Source organism: Pteronotus mesoamericanus, unplaced genomic scaffold, assembly GCF_021234165.1.
Source record: "Pteronotus mesoamericanus isolate MK-2021 breed Mesoamerican mustached bat unplaced genomic scaffold, CSHL_Meso_final contig_164, whole genome shotgun sequence".
NCBI classification, from domain to species: Eukaryota; Metazoa; Chordata; class Mammalia; order Chiroptera; family Mormoopidae; genus Pteronotus; species Pteronotus mesoamericanus.
This window is the reverse complement of record NW_026555065.1, coordinates 12,662,987-12,675,589: the sequence shown is the minus strand read 5'-3', so window position 1 is coordinate 12,675,589 and position 12,603 is coordinate 12,662,987. Positions and strand designations below refer to the sequence as shown.

The window sequence follows — 12,603 nt, the reverse complement described above, 5'->3', positions numbered from 1 at the left end:
AGTGGAAACGATGCAGTGTGTCAAATAATAATGAGTGCAGTTAAGAAAAAAAAAAGAATTGTAAGAGAATGGAAAATTGTAATAGAAATGTCATTTTACATTAAGTATTCAAGAAGACTTCTCTAGCCCTGACCCGTGTGTCTCGGTTCGTTGGACATCAGCTCACAAAGCAAAATATCACTGATTCGAGTCTCAGTCAGAGCACATGCCTGGGCAGCAAGTTTTGTCCCCAACTGGGGCACATGCGAGAGGCAACCTATTGATATTTCACTCTCACATTGATGTTTCTCTCCCTCTCTCCTTCCCTTCCCTTCTCTCTAAAATTAAATAAATAAAATGTGTTTTTTTTTAAAGAAGACTTGTTTGAGAACATGATATTTGGCATATACCTGAAATAAATGAGACCAAGAGACCCATGAAAAATTCTATAGAGGAGGAAACAAGATAAAGTGTCCTCAGCAATTTCAAAGAACCCTGAGAAGGCCTTTTTGGCTGGACTGCAATGAAGACGAGAGAAGAGTCTCAAGAAATGAGTTCAGGGAGGTTTTCATGGACAGATTACGTTTGGCTTTAAGTCATAATATACATTGTAGGTTTTGTTCTAAGTGGATCTGGAAGCCACAGAAGGTTTTTAGCAATAGAGGAGGTTTCTATTTTAATGGAATATCTGTAGAGAGTGAACAGAGGGACAATTTAGGAAATTATTACACAAAGTTCAAATGAAAGATAAGATGGGTTGGTGAATAGCAGCTTTGTGGAAGTAGTAATAGATTCTCAGATACAGGATGCTTTATGAAGATTTGCAAATGGATTGGATGTTGGATATAAGAGAAACTTAGGCTTCTTTTTATAATCTATTTTTATTTTTTATTTTTTACATTATTTTTATTTTTCCGTTACCGTTTATCCCCCATACCCTCTTCCACCTCCACCCACTCCCTGCACCACCCTGCAATCACTACACTGTTGTTCATGTTCATGAGTTCTTTCTCTCTTTTTTTTTGTCTTTTGCTCAAACTTAGACTTCTAAGTGAAAAGGTTACATAGGTAGTCTATATTTCATATTTGAAGTTATGTCTGCAAATATATATTTGAGAATTGCCAGTTTACTGTTGGCATGACACTAGTTTTGATTTCTAAGAAAGTGACTTTTTATGATCAAATGGAGTGATCCAAGAATTGAGCCTAGAGGATTACAGTGCAGGTTGCCTGATAAAATATAGACAATGCCCAATTAACTTTGAATTTCAGATAAACAATGGATACATTTTAGTATGAATATGTCCCAAATATTGCATGGGGCATACTTATACTAAAATATATTCACTATATAAAGTTCCAATTACTTCTGCATTCTGCATTTTTATTTGCTAAGTCTAGCACCCTCCTCCAGTGGTTGAAGGTCAGGTAATTGAAAAGGGAAAGCCAGTGAGGTTAGAGGAAAGACAAGAAGGTGTGGAGTCCCAGAAGCCAAGTGAAGAATGTGTACCCGGACAACAAGTATCTTTCAAAAACAGTCATTTTCCCAAGCAATTCTCAGAGGAACACCACAGCTAATACTGTGAGAGATAGGGACCAAATGGACTCCCACTCAAATTAATTCAACATGAAGAGCATTACTTTCTTCTGCTGTACATATATGAGTTCCAAGCAAGCTTTCATTGCAACAAAAATTTTTCTAGCTGAACAATTATGTTTAAAAATTAATGAGCAAGCGAATTTGCACCTATCAAAACAGACAAAACTTCTATGGGTTGAATTTTTTTTAAATGAGCAAAGATATAAATGCTTGTATTCCAGTATTTATATTCCTTATTTTTAGTTTCCAGCTTATCATTGAAGAGTGTATAAAACAGATGGGTTTTGAACTAAATCAAATGAGAACAAATGGAAATACTGCATCTAATAAAAACAGTGCAGCAATGGATGCAGAGATTGTATTAAGGCCTCTCATGGACTTCTTGGATAAAACGTAAGTTTTCTACCCAGTTTTCTCTTTATTCATTGCCATAAATTTGATAAGTATGGGTTTAAGGGGAAAACTGTTTTCATCTATGTAGACAGCTTTAAAAAGTTTCTATCGAAATATATTAATTTATTGAAAAGCAAAACACTTTTTTAGTCCTTTACTAGACGGCAAAAAAGCAGAAGTAACTTTGTATAAGAAATGAATAATGGAAAGGAAATAAATATTGGTAACTAAGGAGGTTGCTATGCTGAGGGGAAAGAGCTTATGATTTCATGCTCCTTGGATAACATATTGTTTTGCAACCTACTGGACATTAAAAAATAATAATAATAATAATAATACTGAGTTGAGTCCAGAATATCTGATTTTATATCAGGAACCTACTGAGGAGTAGAATAACACAAATATGACTAGAATTAATTCAGCTCAGAGACAAGTAGATTGCTGCCCAACTCAACCTTCAATAACTATTGGGTGCCTATCTGTACCAAATTTTATTCTAGGCACTAGAGAGTAATGAAAAAGAGAAACAAAGTCCCCAACTCCATAGAGATTACAGGCTAGTTGGTAGAGTGAGTAGGAATGGAAGCCTTTATGACCAACTAAGGCAGTGCTCTTAACCAAAAAGTTTTGTTTGCTTGCCTGTTTGTTTTTTTGGGTTTTTTGTTTTGTTTTGTTTTGTTTTTTTAATGTTTCTGCTCAGTCCCTACTCTTCAAAGTTCTAAGTTCATAAATTCCGAGTAGGGTCAAGGTTCCTATGTTTTAATGTGTCCAAATTTGGGAACCATTGATCTAAAGCAACAAGAGAAATGATTTCCTAAACAATGATACTTGAAATCAGAATTGAAAGTAGAAGAGAAAACAACAAAAAAAAAAATTTGAATGCCTACCAAGGGACCAGTGTTACATCTGGTAATTTGCATATATTACCTCATTTAATATTGTCATGGCAAATTAATTAATACCAAAGGGACCAAGATAGATAAAACAGATGCAATACTTTTAACATAAGTCACACAAAGAAAAAAGACTAGAAACCTCTTCTATATATTTACAACTTCCATTTTAATTCCATTTCCCTTTGCTTATAATCTTATTGCATAAGTAAGACTAATGTTCTCATCACTTAATTTCAATATCTGGTAGACAAATTAAGTCTTCTCTTCTCTGTGAAGAAATATCTACAGATAGGTAAGTGGGTAATTAGTTTAGCAGGAGGTAGGCAGGCCGATGGGTGTAGAAGAACAAAATAGCAGAAAGGAGAGAGGAAGGGAGGAAGGAAAGGTAGGAAGAAAAGAGAAAAGGGAAAACAGGGAGAAAGATTTCTCATTTCTTTAGTTTCTTAATGTAGACTTTTATTCATCATCCCTTTTCTTATAAAATCCCCTAAAATTTTTATCTTATTGTATAGCTATCTTCATTGGACAACACAGGATTAAATCCCACGAGCACATTATCATTTGGTTGTGAATGCAATGGTGAATGGAAAGTAGGACAAAGTTATTCTGAGTCTCTTAAAACTCCTACTGGAATGCCTTCTGTTTTTAGAATTCTAACCAGCAGTGTGTAGATATGTCATTTATCATTAGCAAAACTATTTATCTGTGTGCATATTCTAACAAAAAGTTGTGGGACATACAGAAAGTTTTAAGTTATCCTGATACTGTCAGCTACTAGCTGAGGGACCTTCAGTCACTTCACCATCTGTAAAATGGGGCTAATATATAAATTGGTGGACCCTTCTTTTTAGTATATTTAGATTCTTATTTTACTTAGTTTTAATTTTCTACTTAGAATTATATGTTGTTTTACCATCTTACATATAATTTATTCTAATTCTTGGTAGAGACAGTGTACAAAGATAAAAAAAATCTATGAGCTTTAAAAATTTGTGAAAGAGGTTTAAAATTTTTGGAGAGTTATTATATGAGTCATGAAAATTTGCAGAAATTCTCAGAGGTAATTCAGAATGCATAATCATAAAGCCACTTGTTAGGAGAGATTTTTAAAAGTCAGATGTTAATTCTGTTCTCCAGTTTAAGAAATAAAAATGAGGAAGATATATAAATAAATACAGTAAGGTACAACGTAATGATCTTCTATTCCGACAATCAATATAAACTCGATTTGGATTGGGTTTTCAAAGGTAGATTAGGTTTGAACACAGGGAAATAAGGGATGGACATTTCCAGTGGAAGAGAGAAAAGTTGGATAAAGCATCACGAAAACATTGGCCAGCTAGGATACATGACATTTGAAAATTTTCTGGTTAATTGGTTCTGTGGTCAGCAAATCTAGATAGCTCAGATTACAAATACCTGCTTTTCAGCTTGCATTATCAAATTGATTTCATCTCTGACTAAATTAAGGAAGCAGCTGCTAGATGCCCCCATCATTTCCTGTTATTTAAAATTATCAATAGTGGGCTGAAAATCTTCACGGTAGCTTTGGAAAATCCCCTTAGAAATTGTGTTTTATTATAAACATATAGGCTCTCTTTGTCTTTGCGCAGCCTCTCTAAGTAAGCCATCTTAACTTCTTAATGTTTCATTTTCTCCACCACAACCTCACCACTCTGTAAAATGAGCTGTAAACTTCCAGCTGGCAGAAATCCCACGCAAAGCTGCAAACATGTCAATGATTTTATATCCATTCGTTCAGTTCCAGTCTAAGCAGAGTTAGTTAGCTCTCCAAGTACATGTGTTGCCCAGAAAAACAAGATCAATTCTTAAACTCAGACCTTTTGAAAATGGAAATTACACATCTGCTGCAAAGTTGGCAGATTTGTTGTGTCTCACATCATCCTAGGAGTTTCTCTGAGGGTAGAGAAATTCTGTTGTTCTGCCATGACACATCTGCTGGCTTCTACCCTACGTCCAGATAATGAACAGCTACTGGCAGACTAGCAATGTAACCCTGAACAACGGTTTCTAAACTAGTGGGGCCACAGAGTTTCAGGGTATGCCTCAGGGATACCCAACTCTCCCTTCATCCAGAGGAGGTGGTTTTAATGTATTTTTATACATTAAATATCCATATAGTATAGTGTTAGGAGAAATTCTTCTACATGAAAAATGTATTTTGGAAATCTCTCCTTTTGCCTCTCACATGTCACGTGCCTTCAAATATTAAGTATTAATTTCATTATATAAATATTGATTATATATTTAAATATTTAAAACAGTCAATTCTGTCTCTCTCAGAACCAAAACCCAGGTTATAATTTTGAGTCCAAAAGTATATAGAGTACTTAGCAGCACTATACAGGGTCCGTGAAGCTTCCATGACATGTATGACCCACCTTTGGCTCTCTGCCAAACAAGTTGGATTAGCTCTTCGTAGAGTTTCAGAGTCCACTGTCATATTTTGGAGCATGCAGTAAATTTTTCTGCAGCAGTGTGTCTTCAAGTACTGCTTGACCTTCATACACAAACACATTTATCAAGGACAACATGGGACATGGGACAACGTGTGGATTTAGAGAAAGAAAGCCTGACGTTGAATCTCAGCCGTTGCTCACTAGCTTCACTTATTTGGAAAAGTACCCCAGCCTCTCTGAGCCTGTTTTTGACTTCTAAAATGTATATATGTACTAACAGATTAGACTTATCTGCAGAAGAGGTTACTAAATTAAGGTGTTATGTAAATGCTAGATAATGTCACCATCATTATCTCACTAATAAAAGAATAATTTGTAACAGATACCTTAAACCTATTTAGGTTGGTAGATTGGGAATCTTATTAAAACAAAAACTGAACTCCGAGAAACAGAGAATGACTCTGGCAGTTTCCAGAGCGGGAAATAGTGACATAAGGGGAGGGCAGAAAGGGGGCAAAAGGTACAAATTTCCAGCTGCAAGATATGTGCGTCCTGGGGATGTGATGTGGAGCATGGTGACTGTAGTTAACAACACTGTATTGTATATTTGGGAGCTGCTAGGAGAGTAGATCTTAAAAGTCATCAACACTAGAAAAAAATTATAACTAGGTGAGATAATGGATGTTAACTAAACTTACTGTAGTAATCATTTCACTATATTTATACATATATACATACACATATATATATATATATACATATATATAATCATGTTGTACACCTTAAACTTATACAGTGTTACATGTCAATTATATATCAATAAAACTGAAAAATTAATAAATAATAAAGTTGGTAAACATTGGCTCTTGAATGAAATTCTATGGATCTCTGCCATCTTATTATGTTTGTTCAGTGCCAGGTAGTGACGAAAATGTGTTTCCTTGGTGCTTGGCCTGAACCATGAACATGGAGCATGTTGTAAACACAAGTCAGGAATGAGGGTAAAAATCATGTACTTTGGGAGACTTGGTGTCAATTTAGGGAAAAAATGTGAGGAAAGAAATACTCTACATTTGCTTTCCACCAATTAGTGAATTATCTAATGTATAGCATGATAAAACAGATTTTTGAATTCTTTCATTTGAAATTTAGCATTTAAAAACTATACAGGCCTCTATAGGTACTTGAACCTCAGTATTGAAAAATGTGAATCTCTGATTAATAAAATAAGTTGATACCTGGATAAGAGATTCATTAAGTGATTATATGTGTTATTTTACTTCAGATTAAGTCTCTCAGCAAAAATCTGTGAGAAAACAGTTCTGAAGCGAGTTTTGAAAGAGCTATGGAAGTTAGTTCTCAACAAAATAGAAAAACAAATTGTTCTTCCTCCTCTGACAGATCAAACAGTAAGTATTTAAATTAAAGTTTGACTATACTTTCAATAACCCATGTAGTCTTTTTTTTAAGTTAATGGATTTGATCCACACAAAATATTAATTATATCCACCTCAGGAAAAAGTGTTTGGTATACAGTGCCTTAATAATAATCATTCAAATAACATTTTCCTATACAAATCAGTTTTACATAGTAACAACAGCAAACCCCATCTCTTGAAAAAAATGTATCGAAGTTCAACTTACATGGTTATCTGGTCTACAGATATTAAAAATAAATTTTTGAATTTAATTTTACTGTGAACCTCTAGAGAAATAGATTTAGAATAGAATATTTCTTTCTGAAATCTTACTGCTTAAGAAGATAAATCCAGCACTGCCATATGGAATTTTTTTCACCTTTACTTTTGCCTTCGTCTCTTACCTTCCCATTTGGAGGTTAATAGAGGAGATGCCTTTTAGAGGATTTGAAGCACATGATTGCATCATACACAGTGAAATAAAAAAGAACCAGAAAGATCAGTTAACAGCAAAGTTAGACAATGACCAAATGGATACACAATTCCAGGTATGTCAGTTCCCATATTTTGAGCCAAGTGAGGAAAAAAAAATCCCTAACAACCATTTTTTATGGAGTATTTTTTCATGAGAAAGACAAGTTGATGTAAATAATGAAAAACTCTAAATTAAACTGAAATATGTAGAGCCATTAATTAGGCACACTCAGTCTATATTTACCAATTATATTACATAGAAAATGTTTTCTTGCAAAGTGTTCTGAGATGTGAAGATATGTGTTTTTGTTTATTTACTGCCAACAGTAGATGATAAAATATAAATTATTTTGTTTTGCTTCAAGCAATTAATGTGTGATATAATCATTTGTACATATATGAGTAGCCAAACCACACATATGAAAACACAAACACCAAGCCCCACACATACCCTGTTCTGCTACAATACATAAGGCATTTCTGTAACACCAATTAGTGATCATGTAATTGGTCAAATGGGGAATGATGTCAGTAGAGTCTGGAAGTTAGTTTGGTATATATGAAAATTTTCATAGGTGAGAGGCTCTAGAATATAGTAGAAGAACTATGAACTTCAGGAAAGAAAAGCACTGAGCTTGTGTACTACATAGACAGAAAACCTTTCATCCTCAATTAAAATAAAAATTTTAAGTGAAGGAGGGCCCACTTGCCCATGGACCTTCTGCCCAGAAAGATGCACCTTACATGGCTCACACATGGCAGGCTACCCTCCCCTGTGCTTGTATCGGTGCTGTCTCAGCCCATAATTGTACTCTATTGTTTTGATGTTGTTTGTATTTTCTTGGGGCTTTTTTTGCATTTTTAATGTGCCTTGAAGCAGCCACCAGCCTCCTTGAGCAACCAGCCAGCTATCTCCTAAAATAGCATTTATTGTTTTTGACAGTTATTTTATAAGAAACTTGCATGAGCTTTACTTGTACTGCCCATTGCTATTTTTCCCATGAGCCCTATTTCTAGTGCACAATTTTGTAGAGTATGAGGTTTTTCAAGAATACTTAAACCATGTTATAGGACATTTCAGTTTTAATATAGGCCTTCCCTATGAAAGCTTACCATCACCTCAGTTTTCTCTAGCATTGAGATCTCTAAGTATGATGCTGTGTCAGTTATTCATTCAATACATGTTTCTTGAGTTTCTACTATGTACTAGGCAATGTGCTCGATGCTGGAGATAAAATATGAGCAAAATTAGACAGGGTTGCTGCTTTTGTGAACTTTGTATTCTTTAACCTCCTAATGAATTTACAGGCTCTTCTAAAAAATGGAAAATGTCACCCCTGAGTGGTTGATTTTCCTTACTGTGAAAATATTTTAGGCTACTAATGAACTTTTAGTCAAATTTAGTACTCTTCTTGTCACATTTACCAACAGATGGGCCTCTAATTCTTCATTCTAGTAATGTGTTGGATGCTTTGTTCCAGTGTTTTTCAAACTCTTCCCAGGACCTTGGGGTTCCAGGAAAAGGCTGCAGTTGAAGGAGAACTCAAGCAGGCAGGTCTCTGATAGAGTGCACAGCCATTCAGGAGGGACAGGTCCACCTTCTTGAGCTCTGCATCTTAAAATTTTGCAGAGATTGATTTTGGGAAGGAATGGAGTAAAAGACTTGCCTCTACTGAAAATAAAGTCATAAAACATAAAGGTCACTGATTTAATCCGTATGGTATTATTAAATTGGCTATATATGTGGCAACCCATTCAGTAACTCAGTCTTAACACTACAGAAGTAGGATACCTATGAGAACAATTATAACACTATCAATGCTAAATATCTTTGACTCAGTCTTTAAAATGGACCTAGGAAGGGCATCTGCCATTAAAGTCACGAATATTATAAAGAAGTAAAGCAAATTCTCTATTGACCAGAGTTTTACAGTGATTATTACTAAAGCTCTTAGACTAAATCTTCTCTCTTTTTTTTCTTTTTTGTATGTGTATCTCTAGGGACCTCAGATGATTTTCATCGCTGCTAAAGATCTTGGACAATTATCCAAACTGAAGGTAATAAGAATTTTAAAAACTACTGATTATCTGTGAAAAGCTCTGAGCTAGCTATAGGTTTATAAGAAACTGCCCCCCTACCAGTAATAGTATCTACCATGGCAGGACTAAGCATGTGTGTCTGTGATCCCACAATCTGCTTTAAGGATGAGTCAGGTCAAAATTTAGGGATTGAATTTTGCATTTTTTCCCCTGTGTTTCTCAGATTTTCCAGTTGTAGAGCAAATGAAAATTTTTGACTTTGTGTTGTACTAGCATTCAGCATTAGTGCTTTTGGAGCAAATTAAAGAACATACGAGGTCTGTCCAGAAGGTATCCAGCCATGAAATATGAAAAATAGACACATTTATTGAAGAAGACACAAGATATAAGAAACATTGTACATAGCACAATGATGCCTTGGTCCCCTTTAAAGTAAGCACCCTGGGACCTCACACAGTTCTCCCCATCACCGCCAACTGCCCGGTCATATTTTCCTGAATCTCATTAATGGTCTAAAGCTCTTCTCTTTCAAAGGTGATTTTAGTTTGGGGAAAAGCCAGAAGTCACAGGGTGCCAAATCTGGGCTGTAGCAGGACTGAGGTCACCTGGGTGATTTGATGTTTCTCCAAAAACTCTGCACCAGACATGATGCATGAGCAGACACATTGTCATGATGGAACTGCCAATCAACAGTTGCCCATAGCTGCAGCCTTCTGAATCATCTGAATAGTTTCCGTGGAGGAATGTTCAAGCTTAACACAAAAGTTGATGCAGAGTTGCTGCTCTACTTGTTTAACTATTTTAAATGCGATGGCCACACAGTAAACATGCTCATTCATTGTCATCTACTGCTCCCACTAACTAGTACAATGAAGTCGTCATTGTTCACACGTGTGGGTTCCAGTCCACTCTCCTTGGCTGCCAGGTTACATCAAGGTCACGTGAACCATTCTTGTTATATTAACAGTGCCTGGACTTTTGGACAGACCTTATATTTTCTTACATATTCTAAACTGAGTTTGTTTGATTAAAGGCAAAAGGGAGTATTTCATAGAAATCCAGTCTTCTGGGCAAAACACCTAATTGGGAAAATGAAACTCATCAAAGAAAACATTAAACTTGTTGGTATATCCCATGCCATTATAAATGAGAATTTGCTGACTAAATAACCTTGTCTTTTATTATTGCTTGAGATTCACAATACTTGGCAGATGTGATAGGAACTCAACTAGTTTAGAAGAGGAACTTGACTGGTTAAAATACATATTATTCTTCTGTGACTAGCTTATTTCACTTAACCTAATGTCCTCCAGGTTCATCCTTGTTGTCATATATGGCAGGATTTCCTTCTTTTTAAAGGACAAATAATATTCCATTGATTGTATGTACCACATTTCTTTCGTCTATTCATTCATTCATCAATGGACCACATACAGACCAATGTTGTTCCTACAGTCAGAATACATGTTGTTTTGTTTTGTTTTTATAGATTAGAATATAGTATAGCATGGGGATGGGTCCCAGACACAGACCAACTTGGCTCCAATTCTACCGCAGCTGCTTCTTTACTATCATGACACAAGCCAAAATATTTAACCTTTTTAAACTTCAGTAACCGTAGCCAAAGTATTTAAACTTTGAACCTTCAGATGTGGCATTTGTAAAATGCAGAATATTTTTAACACTTGGTCCATAGGATTATTGTGAAAATAAGTGAGATAATGCATGCATTATCTTTGTATAGTAACTGCAAAGAGGATATCACCTCCCACTCACAGAAAGAGCTACTTGCCTCCTCCTCCAGCTGGCAGCTCCAAGTTATGTATCATGGGTATTGTTTTGTGTGTTAAACACAGGGGGAAGATAATCCATTTGACTGTGTAATTACTTACTGTGATAAAATAGCTGCCCTATAATTTCAGAATCCTATTCTGTCACCTACATTATCCCCTTCCTCAGGAAAAAAAAAAAAAAGCCAATAATTCATTTAGAAGACAAAACTATCACCTAAAATTATTTCTTACAGGTATTCAGTGATTTTGATACTTCAGAAAGAAGGTGGATGTCACTGCCAAACTATTATTCTGTATCTTGCATCTCTCTTTCTTTATCCCTCTTATTACCTTCCTGGGATTTCTAGTTTCTTCTTTAAAAAATGGATTAATATGCTGTTGAAGTTTCTCTTAAACAGCCATGAAGGTGAAATAGCTTAGTGTCACATTACAAAGGAAATGGCCCCAGCCAGGCTTCTAGCATCTGTGTGATGTTAGAAAACATGCTCCATGTCCCTGAGCTTCAGTTTCCTGAATGAATCATTATATCAGGTAGAAATGTTTCAGTTTCAGGTGATGAAAAGCCATACTTTTTTTTTTCTACAATATAAGCGAGGGGGGGATTTTATTTCTACATGAAACTATGTAGTCCTAGGATTACTCTGGTTCCCATCATTGCTTGATTAGGAACTCAAACGATGCTACAGAAATCAGTTGCTGTCTTTCAGCTCTGCTCTTTCCTTATTTTATGTATTGCTGTAACAAACCTCCCTTCCTGTTTGTAAAGTAGTTGTCTCTGTTCTGTATCTAATATATTTGAACTTGAAATCTTGTAGAGAACACCTGTCCTGATGCAAGGAATTCCAGCAAAATCCACTGGCAGGCATCGTCAGCTCTGACGAAGTATTATCAGCATTCCCAGGCCCAGCCGCTGTGGCCTGGGGAGTGACATATGCCATTTGGCTTAACTCACATACCCCTCCCTGAGCTGAGGGTGCAGTCAGGCCTGTCCGAGTCTTGTAAACTCTGAGTGGGATGGAGACTAGCTCCCCACAACACATATGCATGTTATGTAGAAAAAATCAGAGGCCACAGAAAACATAGGTTAGGTCCTTTCACAGTCCCCCCATTTCATCAATTCAATTAATTCTCTTTTGATTATAATAATGTAATAGCAAATTATGAATAAAATGTCATAAAAGGGTTATTTCATCAACACTAAAATAGTCTGAAGGACTAAAAATACAATCTTGATATCTATAGGTGATGATAAATAACTTAGTTTTACATAATATTTTTCTGTTACCCTTGATTTTTTTTAATTTTTAAATTATTTGCCCATATAATTATTATTTGAATTATATAGCAATAAAGCTTCAATAATCATATACAAAAACTTAAAATCTAGCCATAAGAAAGAACTTGACATTTTTCAAAGCTATTTTCCCTTATTTATTCTACTAGACTGTCACTACCAATATACGAGTATATATATTTTAAACCATGGACCCTTACATTTTTTATATATTAGTTTGAAAGCAGACTTGATCCATTGGAAAAGTGCTATTTAGAGTAATTCACCAATGGCTAAATTTAGAAATCCTATATAGA

At 35.2% G+C, this 12,603-nt stretch overlaps 1 protein-coding gene across 2 annotated transcripts in view; it reads left to right on the top strand.

Moving 5' to 3' along the window:
* Positions 1–12,603, top strand: part of UNC13C (unc-13 homolog C) — a 502,857-nt gene that overhangs the window by 416,647 nt on the left and 73,607 nt on the right. For both annotated transcript variants that reach the window (XM_054565404.1, XM_054565405.1), the window contains 3 exons: positions 1,823–1,972; positions 6,574–6,697; positions 9,182–9,238. In XM_054565404.1, the coding sequence (XP_054421379.1) occupies positions 1,823–1,972; positions 6,574–6,697; positions 9,182–9,238 (331 nt within the window). The remainder of the gene's footprint in view (positions 1–1,822; positions 1,973–6,573; positions 6,698–9,181; positions 9,239–12,603) is intronic.